At 40.9% G+C, this 16,962-nt stretch overlaps 2 protein-coding genes across 5 annotated transcripts in view; one reads left to right on the top strand and one right to left on the bottom strand.

Annotated features, from left to right (window-relative positions):
* The window catches only part of CTNNA2 (catenin alpha 2), a 460,539-nt gene that overhangs the window by 153,171 nt on the left and 290,406 nt on the right, over positions 1-16,962 (bottom strand). The window lies entirely within an intron of this gene.
* Positions 2,048-6,640, top strand: LRRTM1 (leucine rich repeat transmembrane neuronal 1). The gene has a single exon (XM_005517932.3). It carries the CDS (start codon positions 2,893-2,895, stop codon positions 4,456-4,458), a length of 1,566 nt encoding a protein of 521 aa, XP_005517989.1. The 5' UTR covers positions 2,048-2,892; the 3' UTR covers positions 4,459-6,640.

Genomic DNA, 16,962 nt, shown 5'->3' with positions numbered 1-16,962 from the left:
TTGAAGATATAATTGAAATTTTCAGGGCTACTGTTGCAGACCTCTCCCCAATTTTTCACAAGGGAGAAGGCATTAAAGCTTCCCCCATTAAGACTTGTAGGGTTGCAGATTTTTAAGGGACACAACCTCATTGCTTTGAAGCTTTTTTCAGTATCTGTTAAGTTCAAGTCATCCTTTAATTTTTTTCTTCCCCTGCTAATTGCACCAAAATATTCATCACGGCAATCTGGAATATATTCTTGGATGGGGTTTTTTAGTCTCTCCTGCTTCAATGCTTTTTCTGTCAGTTCTGTCACTGCTTTCCTTACTGCTTTTGTGTACTGAGAAACAGAATTAAGGTGTACTGCAACCAGTGGACACTTGCATAAACAGCCTGCTTTGAATAAAACAGCATGATCTGGGGAGAGGAAAACCACCTTCAGCTCTCCTGCCCAAATGCTAAAACATAGATGAGGTTCATATGTACTATTAAAGCATCACATTTATGCTTTGAGATCACTGAAATGCTGTGAAGAGCAAAAAAATGTAAATAAACTGAACAGGGAGCATAAAAGCACATTGATCCCCAGGTTCTGAAACCACATTTTAAATGGTTTATATTTGTAATTTATTTAAGACTGTTTCTGGCAAATCCATTAGTAATGAATCTCCTTCACACATTTTTATTCTTATGCACGAGAGCTTTAAGTTTACCAGGACTTCTGCAAAGCAACTTTTACTGCATCAAATTACTGCATTCCTTGATCTCTCCCAGCACACACAGCAGCCACACTCAAACACAATGTTTAGCTCTGCAACAGACACCTCCAAAACAAGGTATTTCTTCTAAATTAACACAGCTGTGAAAAAGAAAGCAAACACAATGGTTTTGCCCTGTCCCTCCAGCGTTTTGCATCCGATGTCCACTTAAAATCAGCACGATCCTCCGCGACCCTTGTATCCTAAATCCGTGTGGAACTTCTTCTTTGGGTATTGATGTAGAACCGGGAGCTGCCAGCTCCGATCGCTCTCACCAGCACACGAGCTTGAGACTATTTCATAATAGGAAAAGATGGCCAGCGTTTTCCTGACAGAAGTACCATACATTTTTCAGTCAGTAAAAATTATAGAGCTCACTGACGATGCCTTAACCATAGAGAACAAGGACTGCAGATTACCCAGCAAAGATTTTTTGGGTTTTTTTTGGTATACACAGAACAAAAAAACCAGCACAATCTGCAAAACTTATTAACTAATGGGGTTTGAAACCCCCTCTTTGCATGCTGCCGACACGCTCACAGCAACTTATGCATTGATCTTATTCAAAAAGCACAGTAATCTTAATGCTGCTAGAATTTGAGTTCTGCGTGCCGTAGCAGACACTGCAAAGAAAAAGAGAAAAAAAAAAAAAGCCTTTAGGAAAGGCATGTGCTGAACACACAAAATATGCAGGATGGAAAAAGACCAAATGTAATTAAAGCTTATATGAAATGAGACATTCCTATTTGCAGAGCTCTGACTGCATCTCTATGAGAAAGAATGCACAGAATTTCAAATCATGCTCTATTTAGACAATGTCAGAAGAAAAAAAAACACATTTTCCCCACACACACCCCTCAATCCCCCACCTGAAGACCAAAAAGCAAATCTCATCGTCAGAATTAGAGAGAAAAGGCAATCCAAAGAGACTGGTTTACATATTCCTTCCCAAACCAAGTAATCGAGTTTCTCCCTCTCCCGGCTAATAGCTTATAAATACAGACTTTAAACAAAAGCATCCGAGTAAAAAAGAGAAAGAATCCTAATTCTCAAGCTTCCTACTTAGCACTGCCTCGCTTTTGATGATTTGTGCGGCTGTGTGTGCGTGCCTGTTTGAGAAATGGCGAGATAGGCTTAAAGTATTTTCCATTTCATCAAAGAGCATATATTACTTTCCTGGTTCGCTCCGATGTTGGTTTTATGCCCACCCCTTTTCAATCTGCCCATGTCTGAGATGCACAGTGCAGGCGTACAATCATGAGCAGCTTACGACACTCAGTGAACACTGGGTGCCTCTGCATGCTCTAGCAACATACTGCTCAGCTGAAGGGAAGGGATTCTTGCTGTCTCTCTCTGCTCTAAGCATCACCTAACAAGCAAAGCGAACAAAGAATGGGAAATAAAGCGACCCTTAGCCGGTCAGTGAATGAATGGTAACCTCTCTCTGGAGTAAAGGTTGTGCCGGTCCATGGTCGTTGCAAATGATGGACATTAAACAGATTGACAAATCCTGTGGAGTCGTTAGTAAAGAGTTTGGAGTTTTTTTCACGCCACAGTGTTAACTGCAGAGGAAAGGACAGAGGGAGAAGGAGAAGATCAAGCTCATGTACATAGTTCTGAAACTTGCAGGTCCTAGGAGGCAGCTCAAAAGCTAGCTGGACAAGCCTTTCGCTCGTTGAGCAGAAGCGAAGTGAGACATTGTGAGCTTGCCAGCCTTGCACAACATTGAAAGGGACTGAATTTGTAGCACAGAGGGGTCTTTTTTAGCTCTGCATATAATTAGTCCAAACACAAAGGAAGCAACTGAATGGAGGTTGTCACTCTCTGGAAAAGGGTGGGTAAGACACTTTTTAATTAAATTCTTTCATGAAGAAAGATTTTTTTTTTTCTTTGCTGCAGCATTTAACATGAACAAATTCACTATCATTTTACCTTTGAATGTCTGTGAACTTTAATGCTGCACAGCTCCTGCATGCTGTAAAGTGAAATATTTGCCTCTGTGTTTGTTCTGTTTGCTGTTTTGCTTTGGTTTTCGGGCTTTGTCTCGTTGGTTTGCATTTTTTTATTTTTTTTTCCTCCCTTAAATAAAATATGATGTAGAATTTGAAAAGATTCAATGGACATTCTCAAGCATATTTGGAAATATTCTTGCTAATGGATTTCCTTCTTATTGGTCTCTGTTTAAACTGGCTGCTGAGGAAGCCCCCGGGGTTGATATTGTGTACGCTGGGTATCTTTTCTAAAATGCTTCCAGCTGTGAATAGTGGGTGTCCACAGCTCTGTCGGTGTGAGGGCAGGCTTTTGTACTGTGAATCACTGAATCTCACAGAGATGCCTCGCAACCTGTCGGGCATGATGGGCTTGTCTCTGCGGTACAACAGCCTTTCAGAGCTGCATGATGGACAGTTCACAGGGTTAATGCAGCTCACGTGGCTCTATCTGGATCACAATCACATTTGCTCAGTGGAGGGGAATGCCTTTCAAAAATTGCGGCGAGTTAAAGAGCTCACCCTGAGTTCCAACAAAATAACCCAACTGCCCAACACCACTTTCCGCCCCATGCCAAACTTGCGCAGTGTGGATTTATCGTACAACAACCTACAGTCTTTGGAGCCTGACCTGTTCCACGGGCTGAGAAAACTGACAACTTTGCACATGCGGTCGAACGCCATCAAGTTCGTGCCAGTGAGAATTTTTCAGGACTGTCGCAGCCTGAAGTTTCTAGACATAGGATACAATCAGTTAAAGAGCCTGGCTCGAAACTCTTTTGCAGGCTTGTTCAAACTCACTGAGCTGCACCTCGAGCACAATGACTTGGTGAAAGTGAATTTAGCCCATTTTCCCAGGCTCATCTCCCTGCACTCCCTCTGCTTGCGAAGGAATAAAGTCACTATCGTAGTAAACACTTTGGACTGGATATGGCAACTCGAAAAGATGGATCTCTCTGGCAACGAAATCGAATACATCGAACCTCACGTTTTTGAAAGTGTACCTCATCTCAAATCCCTGCAGCTGGACTCCAACCGGCTGACCTACATCGACTCCCGAGTCCTCGACTCCTGGAAGTCCCTCACAAGCATCAGCCTCTCCGCCAACGCCTGGGACTGCAGCCGGAACGTCTGCGCCCTGGCCTCCTGGCTGAGCAACTTCCAGGGTCGCTACGACAGCAACCTGCTCTGTGCCACCCCCGAGTACGCCCAGGGAGAGGATGTTTTGGACGCCGTGTACGCCTTTCACTTGTGCGAGGACAACGCCGACCCCACGAGCGTCAACACCTTCTCCCCGGTGACCAACAACAGCGAGCAGACGCTCGGCTATGGCTCGGCCACCGCCACCTACGACGCGCCCGAGGGCGACGAGGACCGGACCACGTACGCCGTCACCATCACCATGCCCGGCGAGAACTCCGAGAACGCCGTGCAGATTCACAAGGTGGTGACGGGCACCATGGCACTGATTTTTTCCTTCCTCATCGTGGTTTTGGTGTTGTATGTCTCCTGGAAGTGCTTCCCAGCCGGCTTAAGGCAACTAAGACAGTGCTTTGTCACACAGCGCAGGAAGCAGAAGCAAAAACAGACCATGCACCAAATGGCTGCCATGTCAGCCCAGGAGTATTACGTTGATTACAAACCCAACCACATTGAGGGAGCCCTGGTGATCATTAATGAGTACGGATCTTGTTCCTGTCACCAGCAGCCAGCGAGGGAATGCGAGGTGTGATTTTCCTTTGGGATTTAAACAGTGTGCAACCAAATAACAGCGTGCAGGCAGACAGTGGCACGGGGTGGGGGGGTGGTGCTGGGCTTTGCTGGTGATTTCTGACGTGCACCCCAGCCCAAATTGTTTAAGAGGGGCTGTCCAAGAGACTTGATATTTTAGCTTTATCGTGTCTTAAAAACCTTCAGGACAGCCAATCTTAAGGTTTCATATGCTAATACTCCCTTTGAAGATCTGTCAATATTCAGGAATCTGAGAGTGTAAAAAAGGTACCAATTATTGATCTTTTGTAAACTAAGAAAACTGTTTAAAATAAAAAAAAAAAAAAATAGCATTTACAGTTTTTACAGACTGGTGTATATTACATGAATGGCTCCCTGTATACAAAATGCAACAGTTTAACCTCTCTCTCTTCATGCTGAGTGTTGAAATGAAAAGTCGAGGAGCAAAGAAGCCATGTAAAATAGAAAGCTTAAAATTACCCAGGTGGCTTCCCATTGTAATTAGCACACATTCACATACATCATGCTGCTGAAGATATGAAGCATGACACTGGAATTCTATTTTTGTTAATGTGCTACCTGTAACTGGACGTCAGTACAACAAGGAGCAGAGCTCCTCAGAAAGGCTGAAGTTTTGACGATGTCCCTAGGACAGGATTTCTGAGGATTTTTAAGTACAGCTCACTTGTTAGTTGCTGTTAGATCCATAAAAATTGCATTATAACCCATAAAAGTATTTTGTATCAAAACTGATCATATTGCAAAGACTCACTAAAAGAAAACAACCAACAAAACCCAAACAAGTGAAACACTGCCAAAATGTGCTCATCAGAATTTTCTTTACTGTAAAAAAAAATGTGCTAAATTTAAGGGCTTTTACATGCATTTCCCACTTTTATGCTTGTTTTGAGCTATGCCAAGAGCAAAGATCCCCTCATTTTGTGCCCTGTGGTGCCATGGTGAATGGATAAGAGAAAAAACAATTATTTGGGTCTAAGTGGTGAAGCTCAAGAGCAAAACCACTGTCAGGGTAGGACAGAGAGTTTTCAGAGCACCCTTCTGGGTCCTGTAGCAAAGTGCTGGCAAAGCCCAGCTTGTGTTCCTCCCTTCCACCACCGGCCTTCACTAACAAACAACCCCAAAACCTCTGCAGAGGCTGGAGGCAGATGTACCCTCCTTACTAAGGACTGAAAAATGGCATTGATGGATATAAGCAGTGATTTCATGATGTAGAATCCCACAGCTGTTTTATCTGACTGCCCTTAAATAAAGGCTTCCTCTCCTTGTATTTTGGATTTTTCATTCCAGAATGTGAACAAGCAACCGACTGATCTTCTCACCAGCTCCTCTCATACTAATTGACGATGAGGGAGTTTTATAACATCAAGGCAGAGCATCTTGAAATTTTCTTCCTACAGCACTACATGTGAATAAAATGTTATGGATAATGAACTGGGTGACATTTCTATGCTTTGTACATGTTTCTCTATCCTCAGGTTACCACCAAGAGAGGATCAATTCCAAAATCTTACTTGTATTTTAATGTAACACAGGTTTTTTGGGTTTTTTTTCTTTTGCATTGCATTAAAGTGCTACCTACTCTTACAAGGGTACAGCAGGCTTCTAAAGCAGAAAATAGGCACAGAAGAAACATTTTTTTTTTCTTGCATAGCAGGTTTTAGCCATTAATTTTAAATGTAAAGGGTGAATTTTATTTTTTTTTTTATGACTGAAACTATTTTTAAGGAATCAGAACTTATTTTCCTCTATTTGGTACATGTCCTATTGCGTATTATAAAACATGAAAATAGCCTCTTAATCAAAATTTTTACTCAGTAAGACTATAATTTCATCTGTCAAATGATGGAGAGGACAGCTTCACAGAAAATTTAATGAAAATCAGCTGCTTTTTTTTTTTTCCTAAAGCCACCGCAAATTCACCCACAGCTTTCAAACAAGCAAGCACTGTTAAACCCAGGCTTTTCTCTCTTTAAACAAATGCACATTTCTCTCTCTGTGCCTCAAGCCCACAAGGGCCTGATCCATCCTGCAACTCCCAAGTGACCTGAGGGGTTGAGTGTCCATGTACAAACCTGACAGGGAGGGCAGAGGGAAGGTTCAGAGCCCCTCGTCTCTTTGGGCTCCCGACTGTATTTGAAGCAAAAGTACTTTATTCCATGCTAACCCAGGGCCCAGCTATATTTATTTTCCCCATTAAACCCTTCTCTGAAATCAATAGGAAATTTAACTGTGAAAAATTGGCTCTCTAACTTTGGACTGGGCTATGTGTTCCCCGAGCCCCCAAGCAGCACTTGGTTACAGCCACTTGCCAGGAAGCTTCCAAAGTCAACCAAGGTTGTTAAAATATTGTCTGCATATGGTATAATGAAATATGAACTGCCTTTATTTTGATAATGACCCCCTGTTGCTATCAGGAAATGTGTTGGTGCAGTCATGGTTTTACCCCTGTGAACCTGAGACAAGCCTGATACCAACAAACAATCATCCCGTGGTTGTATTTCCGTGTATTTTTAGCATTTTTGTGGGTTGTATTTGAAACACACGAGTGATTGCACCCCTCTGGAGTTATCCCTGCTGTTTATTGGTGTTAGCAACCTCCAGCTACGTTTGCAAAGACGTGAGCAATTCTGCCTTTGGAATTTATTCACCTCTGTGCTCCATGCATCTGGCATTGACAGCCCAAGTAAACTGAACAGAGCGTTTTTCTTTGAAGGTGCAGTGACTTCTTGAGTGAGAGCTGATTTGGGGTTTGCCTGTTGCCACTTCTCCTGGAGAGAGGTGATGCCCACCAATGACTTGCCACCCTGAGCAGGATGATGGATGGATCCCTCCATGGAGAGCACAGCACTTATTAAAGGATCTATTTCAAAATCCTCCTGCAGGAATCTTTTCCAAGGGTAATCCCTTCTAAAGACAACCTCCTGGTGATTCCTAGAGGATTTCTGGAGATCTTGACACCCTCTGAATATTTACTGGAGAAAAGAGGGTGTCACTGCTGCTACGTGGCATGAAGGCACTCCACAGGGTGCCCACATCCAGGCTGAAAGTCTACGTGAAATTTGTGTGGGTAATACAGAAATCAAAGAGCCTGTATGCCATTCCAATCCAGCTACTGCAAATCCAGTTATTCATCCTGCTCCAGGCTACTTGCATTGGTGTATATGAGAGTTATTATATTTGTACTGCATTCAGAGCAACTGAAGGGACAAATTTTCCCTAATCCTTTCTTCCAAATTTCATGTTCAACAACTGCCCAGAGATAAGTTATTTCCTCTCTTTTGATGCCCTTATTCTGGCCTATTAAATGCCTCCAAAATAAAGCTGAAGAAAAAAAGAAAAAAAAAAAAAAAGATGCTTTTGGGGTGAGTTGTGAACACTGTTTTGTCCATGAAATGCTTGGGGAATATCAAAGGAAGGGAAATATTTTAAATACTCCCTTTTTGATGTTCCACTTAATAGGACTAATCTCCCTTTTATAATTACGTAATTAACATTATTTTTTATATTTATATATATATATATATATATATTTAACTGTCTGTTTGCACACAACACAGGGTAAAAGGCAAGCAAAAGCTCTACCTTTCCTGAAGCTGGTTAACAGTACCAGTGTTACAAATGTCTAATATGCATTCTCTTGCTGCTAACATCAATACCCACTCACAGTGCACCCAGTGCTGAAGGAACTGTTGCTGTGTATGCTTTGAATGTATATAAGGGATGATTTATTTTCCTTCCTGCCTCTTTTTTTTCCTTCCTTTCTGTACTACTTTTAAAAAAAATGATATGAAACCACAGAACCAATGCTAATGTACCACATTCTGTTTCTGGCCTGAAAATATAAAATACAAAGAAATTCTGTTAAAGCTGCCAATTCCCTCCTTTGCCATGTCTGGGTGCTGCAGGGGGTGAGCCCAAGGGATGAGCCATTCCTTGTGGTCAAAGCAAGGATGCTCTGTACCATGCTGACACAGCCCCCTGCATACCTGTGCCACAGAAAGACCATGAACCATCCCCTAAGGATATTTTTGTATGCTTTAATATATTCTGTATGTTTTCATGGCTAAGGCATTGAGGGGTAGTTGAGTCTATTTGATAATTTCCTTTAGTTCTGATAAAAAAAAAACAAAAAACAAAAGAACAACCAACCCTCATTTGCTTTTGAGATGGACTACATTTGCTCCTTGTGTGAGTCTCATTCTGCATTAACAGCAAAAGGACTGAGTCCCCCTTCCTCCCCCCTCCAGCTTCTACAGTGGTATTCAGAATGGCAAAAAGGGAGTGTTTAATGAGGAAGCTCATTTCTAGTGCTATTATAATAATAATAGCAGTGATAATAATGAAATTAGGAGGAGACAAAAGATAAGAGGAAAGGCTGGAGTAATGGCAACCAAATCAGGGTGTTACTGGATTCCTCTGCCTTTTCCTTTTGTAAAGATGGTTAACCTGAAGAGGCAGCACAGATGAAAAAGCAAGACTGAGGGTGGGTGGAGAAAGCAGTTTTAAAAACTGTGCAAGCAGGGATGAAACAGCTTCTGCAAAGGAGGGTACAACACTAAATAGCTCCATTCAGCAGGAGAGAGAAAAGGAAGGGATGAAGGGATGGGATGAAAGGGAAGATGAGAGCTGGTGAGAAGGCAAGGGGGGTACTGTGCACACATGGGAAATGAGATTTTTCTGTGCCTTCCCCTCCCACGTTCGGGCTGTGGCAAGGACAACAGCAGGGATTTAGGGAAGATGCCCAGCATCTCTCCCTCTCTCCCTGCCTTTCCCAAGAGTGCAGGGAGGGAGGCATAGTCGGACACGCTTCCCCAAACACACGTGCCCGCAGACCCGTCATTTCCACCTCCCTGTTCCCTGGGAGCACAATGTCCCCCTCATCCATCACGCTGCCTGCTCAACTCCTGCACTGTGCCTCTGCCACCGATTTTTTGGCTGGATTTCTTAGCTATCCTAGTCACAGTTCACCACAGACTTGCTAGAAAAGAGGACTTTTCTACCCAAAATATCTTTTTTTTTTTTTTTTTAAGAAACCCTCATCCAGAGGGATGGGTGATCTTGAGCTACTGCGGATTCTCCTGCTAATTATATCTACACTCATAGTCAGCTTTCACATTCACAGCTCTAATGACAAACAGATCTGAGATATTTTTGCTGTGTTCAATTTACCATTATGCACCAAGGTTATACTTTTCCTTGACCTGCTCAACCCAGTCTAATATTAACAAATTGAGCATTTATGCGGATTCCTTTCCAAGCATGAAGTTGATTAGGAATTTAGGAAATGCTGGTGATTTAAAGATTAACCTTTCATATAATTACTGACATAAACCAGAGCTATTAGGGTATTAGAAACAACTATTCAGAGCATATTCTACATTAAAAAACAAATCACATTTAGAGCCATGCGAAAGACTTTCCATGCCAGACAAATTTTTTTTTTAATTTATTTATTTTTTTTTTAACAGCAGAAGAAAAACCTGGTGAAAGGAAAGGAGTAAGCACAGCCTACCTCTAAAGTTATGGGGAGGAAAGCAAAGCTATAAAAATAATACAGAAACCAAGCAACAGTCTTCTGCTGGCAAGACACAGCTTGTAATTGGGTGGGTGGCTGTGAAGAGCTGAGATGAATGCTGCAGAGCACTGTAATTTTATTGCACCCTGTCTGCTCTAAAGTGAACATATTTGCAATGAAATCTGTATTTCCGTGAGAACAGGGCAATTGGGGGATTTTTTTGTTGATTTTTGGGGTTTTTTAAAAAGATGGCGTCACTTGTTGGCATTCAGGCACAATTCTTGAGGCTTTAAAGCAATTACTGTTCTTACTCGCCTTTGCTGGGGTGATAGCTGGGGGAGACAGTCAAAGGGAGGAGGAAAAGGAGTTTGAGCTCCAAGTCCCAGATTTGCATCACAAGAGCTGAAATTCAGTTGAAAATAAACACCAGCTTTTCACCTTTTCCTCCATCTCTCCTCTTCCTAAAAATCCAAATATGCACATTGCTGATAAAAATCAGGGATAGGTGGCAGTGGCTAAAGGATTAATACTATGCACATCTGTGCTTGGCAAATGGTACCTCCTATTCTGCTAAGGCACTTTTATTTTAAATCATTTCCCTGCTCTCATGTTCTTCACATCCTCACCATACACAGTAACTACTGCCAGAAAGATGTCTTTCAACACGGGTGCTATGGGAACATGACCAATTCCCTTCAATTTCTGAGCTAACAAAGACTAAATCCACGATTTCAAAGGCAATAGGTAAGTAGAAAAATCTACTTCATCAATGAATTATCACTTTTGGCACAGCAGATTTCTCTGATGGACGTGATTAGACACTAAGCCCAGTTATTCATTTATTACCAACTTTAATCTGGCCCTTTTTGCTGATGTGCCTTTCTCCAAAGAGCAAAACAGAGCACAACACCAGAGAGAGGGCTGGAAAATGTATTTTTGGTAAAATCTAAGATTTAAAAAAGTATGCATGGACACATCAAATTGATTTAAGGGCTGATCCAGTGAAAAAACCACAATTTATGTATAGCAGATCTTCCTGCAGTAGCACACCTCTGTACCCTAGTGGTTACAGTCAGGTATGAGCAAGCATCCTTCGGAGAGCTGGGGCACTCAAACTGAAAACAGATTTCTGAACACCTTTCAAAATATGTACTATCCCTCTAATTTTTAACCCTTCTTACCCATTCTCACATTTTTCATTCTCAGAGCCTCGCAGGCAGGGTGAATTAAAAAACGAGGGGGAGGAGGAAGAGGAGAGCCCTGAAAATTCTAAAATAAGCTGCAAGAACAGTCCACAGCTATTGAATTCCTGAGGTTTTGAGTCTTTTCACAACTGCCAGCCCTTTGAAACACGTCTGCTATCAACCCTCTTTGCAGGATGAGAGGTAAAGTGAGCTCCCAGGAGGAAACCTGGATCTGGCTCTGTGGTCCAGTGCCTCCCTGACAGCCTGACTTGCTTAGAGAGCTTGGTAAATATTAAAGAATATTAATAATAATGAGATAAACCATCAAGGGGATATTTTTTCCTCACCTTTTTTTTTTTTTTTTTAAACTTGGCTCCATAATAAAGCTTATCTTGACAGAAAATTTACTTCTCTGATCCACATTATTTCCCAACGCAATTTTTTTCCACAGCAAACAGAAATTTGTGGCTGCCGCTCAAAGGTTTGCAATCCTCGTGCTAAAGAGGCTGCTGGATGTCAAATGTTTACCTTAATTCCATGTAAATGTCACTCCATATTGGACATTTTGTGTTTCTTTACCAGCAAATTCAGCTGCCTCCACCTTCACAAACCATCCCCTTGCACCATAACTCCCTTTCCAAACAGCTCAGAACCCGCTGCTCCTGTCAGATCAAATTCCCAAACAACTGGATGCCATGAATTTATTATGTAATTGCTGTAGTCTAATAAATTGGATGTGCATCCTATGGCCTGAAAGATGAAGAAATCATGGAGACAGCGAACAAGCAGGAGGAATGCAGTTGACATTCTTTCTCTCTGGGGAAAATCCACAAAACAAAATCACTGCGTGGGACAGTGCCTGAGGAGAGCACAGAGCACCAGCTGAAAAAAGGGGGATTATATGGGATAGAGGAAATCACTGCTAAAAAACAGAGGGGGAAATTGTAAAGGGGACAGTGCCCATAACAGATTAATCAGAAAGAGATTTAGATGATGGCCAGCACAGCTGATTCTCACCAGGGGATAACAAAGCTCTGTGGTGATTTTGGATGACAAAATGTCATTTGAATATAAACCTACATCTGCAGTGGGAAACAGAAATCCACAAAGTCCCAGGGAGCTGAACCCTGGGCTTATTCCTCTGTCCATCTTGGCTTTTTCATGATTGGCTTTTTGGTAGATTTTTAAAAATGTTTGGTTTTTTATTGCTGTCATACAATGTCAGAACTGAACCCATGCAGATTGTGCTTTTGCTTCATGGGGAATATGCCAAAAGTTGTTTTCCCAATGGGTGGCACTTCTAGACTGAAGAAACCCTTCTTATATTACTTTATGTATCTATTTCTCAGATTCTAGCAACTGGTGGGAATTACATTAAGTTATTCTAGCTGGAAGAATGAAGAACTTCCCAAAAAGTTCTTTGAGTAGTTTTATGCAGTTACACTGAGTATCTTTCCTAATAAGAACAGTTAAAAACTCTTTTTTCCCCCCTGGTTCTCTTTTCCCACCATGTAGGATACTCCAGCCCCAGTCTGTCATTTTCCATTAGCACAGGAGTCAAGCTATGGCTATTAATGAAAACTGTTAATGAGGATTTGGTAAGTCCTGGAAAATCAAACTTGAAGCAAACAAGCTAAAATCTGTGTCAGATCTATTGTCTGTAGAAACTGGGAAATGGAAGGACTGTATAAACCACTAGGAAATTTAAAACAACAAATCATATTTGGACTTTTGAAGAGCTTTTGACAAGATATTCAATTTCCCATAAATAAGACAAGCTCCATTGTCATAGAAAACTAGGTAGGAGCTCAAAAAATACAGTGGCCTTTTATTGATACAGGGAAGAAATGGAGCACAGTGTGGTCCCAGGGCCAGGACTGCTGAATCATCTAAGCTATGATCAGGAAATGGATGGCATTTTTCAAATGACAGATTATTTATACTGCAAAAAATAATGAAAATTGTGTGGATGTGCAAAGGGGCTTCCAAAGGCTGAAGCTTATATAAGCTTTGATGGATGAAATTCTGAATTGTCAAATACAAAGCAAAAGACAAGATATAAGGGAAACTGTTCATCTGTGCCTCGGTGATGTAAGTTGTAGGCAACAATTGGACAACTGGCTTCCAGGGTATTGCATTAAAATCTCTGCCCAGTGCAGAGAGGGGAAAAAAAAGAAGAAAAAAAGAAAAGTGAAATAACATCTCAAATGGAACAGCTCTCAAGAAATTAAATAGTGTGATATAAATCACTCTTACGGCTTCAGCTAGAAAATTCTGTTAAGGCTGTTAGAAAAGGATCTAAGCGCTAGATAAGGATAAACTGCCAGGTAAAAAAAAAAAAAAAAAAAAAAAAAAAAAAAAAAAAAAAAAAAGAACGATTTGGGAAAGTTTGCGAGGAGGGAGGGGAAGAAACCGGACCTACAAGTGCAGCACAAGAGCAAAACGCGGATCCACCCCCCCTCTAGCGGCCAGTCCCCACCGGCTGCTGCAGAAACCACCCAAACCACTGGACAGCCACTTTAAAACAAGCACACACCCGTCTTTTTTTATTCCCCGTTCAATTTTATGTTGCTTCACCGTACATTATTATTTGCTATTCCTCATTAAACTGCCTGCTGCACTCCTGGGTTGTTTCTTGTCATTACTCAGTGCACAAGCTGTTGTGCAGATGGATTTTTTTTTTTTCCTACCTGCCTGTGAGAAGAGGATACAGAGCGTGACAGGGGCCACACACACACACACCCTGGCATCGGGAACAATCATAAAATTAAAAAACAACATTTGGAAGTCACTGTAAAAAACATCACCCATGCAAAAAATAGGCATTAAAAACAAGGAACAGTTGTACAGAAATGGGAACGTGGAATTAATTTTGTACATACATCTCTGAAATGTTTTAGATTAAAAAAGATACTTTTTTAGGAACAGCATCTGGGACAGGGCACATCATGCAGTGGAAATGTGGTTTTTTTAAAATTTCTTACTCATGGACCAGTCACTGAATTTCTGTGTTTCTGACCAACCTGCACACCTGGGGAAACTGAGGCTGGGTGAACCCTTCACATCCCCACATTCTGAACACACACAGGTTATTTTTGGTCACTCCTTCCTCCCTTTTCCGTAGGGCACACACTAAAACTGGAAGAATCCCCATTTTTACGATTTTTTTTCCAAATAATTCAGTGTATCAGACCATTTTCTGCTGCTATTCTTTAACAACCTAGCCTAGAACACTTTGTGGACTGAGGAGATGCTGAGCTGGGTGCCCTCAGAGGGGCTGAACCACTTTTGGGTTGAGGTAACACCAAACACTTTGTCAGAACCAGGTCTTTTGTTAAACTTGCACATTCTACCCCCAAAAAAAGAAAACAGAAGAACCCTGGGGCAGAAGTGAACATCCTTCAGCTGCATCTACTGCATCCTCAAGCTGATTAATTCCAGTGTACCAGGCTGTGCTTGTGGGGCAGATGAGAAGTCACAAGGAGTTAAACTTGCCTCTTGTAAAAACCTTTCAATCACTTCAATTTTCTCAGTCCCTGCTTCAAATGCCACTCTTGCCAGTGATTTTTAAGATGCTGCAGGTAAATTAATGTATTTGATAGGGAGAAATAGTAACCCTTTCTGCAGGTGATTTGCTAAGAAATTGCCTAAGAATGTATTTTTAATTAAGGCTTGTAAGACACTATGCACCCTTATATGCCTTTTAATAATTAAAGCAGGGCTGCTGCCCTTCTATAAATTATTCTTAAATTACCTGTTGATTATCTAAGATGGTGCCTTGTTGTATCCTGTGGTGGCTCAGATAGAGTTCAGAGCACCCTTAATTTAATTTGAATAATCAATTTGTTCAACTGAAACTGAAGAATAAAATCACAAACAAGGCAAATTTTGACTTCTCACATCATAAATTTGAAGAACAAACCCATATTCAATGTATCTTGATAATGTGAGCTTGTTAAAAATAGTCAGACAACAGATTATTCAAAAGATTTGTATAGAATGATGCAAGCAGTTTGCTCTTCCATTACCAAATTAATTAATTATTGGCTGCAATCAAGGAAAATTTGACAGTCCATTTCTTACTGCTGCCTTTGTAGACAACTCTTTTATTCATATTATGCCCTCTGTCAAGAGAGATTAAAAAATGAGAACACAAGGGACTGCACAGATAATTAAAAAAAAACAAAACAAAACGCACTGTGGGGATGGGGACAAGTATCAGGGAAAGTTTCCAGGGAATCCTAAAGAAAGCTGAATCTCTGCTCCATAGGGAAAGAAATCCAGGTGATCCACCCATGACATCTGTGCTTCCATGAATACTTACAGAGGATCCTGTACATATTGCTGATACAGAAAGGGATTACAAGTGAGACATTTGGAGTATTTGGCTGAGCACCTCGCACTGGGTGGGGATGTTTTACCCATTGGGTTTTGCAATAATAAACTTAGTTTTATACAAGAAATAAATATTTTCATCCATACAACTTCTCCATCTTACTCTGTAAAATAGTTGGTTTTGGTTTGGTTTTTTTTTTTTTTACCTATATTCCTCCTCACAGCTGACAAAAGGAAAACCCTGATTTTTTACAAGGCCATGAGCTTCCAGACATCGGAAGAAAAGGGGCTTCTTCAGAATGACAGCTGAGTGTAACCTGGGATTTTCCCCTGTGTCTCATTACTGGGGTAAATCAAGTGACAGGTTCCAGACTAATTTGTCACTTACTAATTAACAATAGCAAATTTGTTTTTTCATTCTAGATAATACATTTCATGGAGCACCAGAAACAGTTTTTAGTATTAAAGTTATCTCAAAGGCTTTACCACAATTAAAAAAACAACAGCAACAACAAAAAAAACTACAAAAAACCCAACAACAAAACCAGAAAACATTTTATCATAACTTTAATGACAGATCATTTTTCCTTTCTATAAAATGAAATCTTAAAAGCCATTTAATTCAACTGAACAATAACTGAATTACTTTAACCACTCTAAGAATTAAAGCTACAGATGCTCTCTCCCCAGACACTGAAATCTGGCATGCCAATGATTTACCACCTTAAGAGAGCAAACTATTCTGAGCAGGCTTTTTATATTCTCAAGTAAGGACCCTCTTCAACAACTTCAATTATTTGCATTTTCAACAGCCATTTACCTTTCTGTAGCACTCAGAGTGACAAGAAGGCATCAGGAGTGACCATGTGCTCTGAAAATCAGCAAAGAGTAAAGACTCCAAGCCAGGTCTGGGTTCTGTTTGAAATTCTCACTGCTTTTAGTGAAAGAAAAAATTAAAAAAAACAAACCTTAAATGTCCTGCTAACCACCTGCTTCAGCCCCCTGGTGAAACCACTCACAGCACCAAATCAGCCCTGCCCCAGCTTTGCAATAGAAATTATGTTCACCTGGACACATAAAAATTGTTTGCAACCAGAAAATAGTTGGAACTACTTATTTTTTCTTTTTAAATAGTGTTCCCATTTGCCCCCAGTTCAAGAGTTTTATCTAACCTATAGCTAACCTTGGATGAGTTTGTGTTCCCCTTCCAGGAGTTAAAAAGAGAAAGTTTCTGTACATGGCAAATATTAATTGCTAAGTCTCTTCTGTGTGTATTCTGTAATTCCAGAGGATTAAAGAAGGAATTTTGTCACTGAAAGAATAGGAAAATAGATTTGCAGATGTAGCAATCTTGTAAAACAATGAGCTCAGAAAAAACATTTGCAATGCCACCAAGAAGGAAAAATCATTTCCCAAATTGTCCCAAGTCTCCTCCTACAGAGATTAAAAG

The sequence above is a fragment of the Pseudopodoces humilis genome, chromosome 6, assembly GCF_049639895.1.
Source record: "Pseudopodoces humilis isolate 2021_Gansu_Grassland_sample_001 chromosome 6, ASM4963989v1, whole genome shotgun sequence".
NCBI lineage: Eukaryota > Metazoa > Chordata > Aves > Passeriformes > Paridae > Pseudopodoces > Pseudopodoces humilis.
This window is presented reverse-complemented; position numbering and strand designations above follow the sequence as displayed.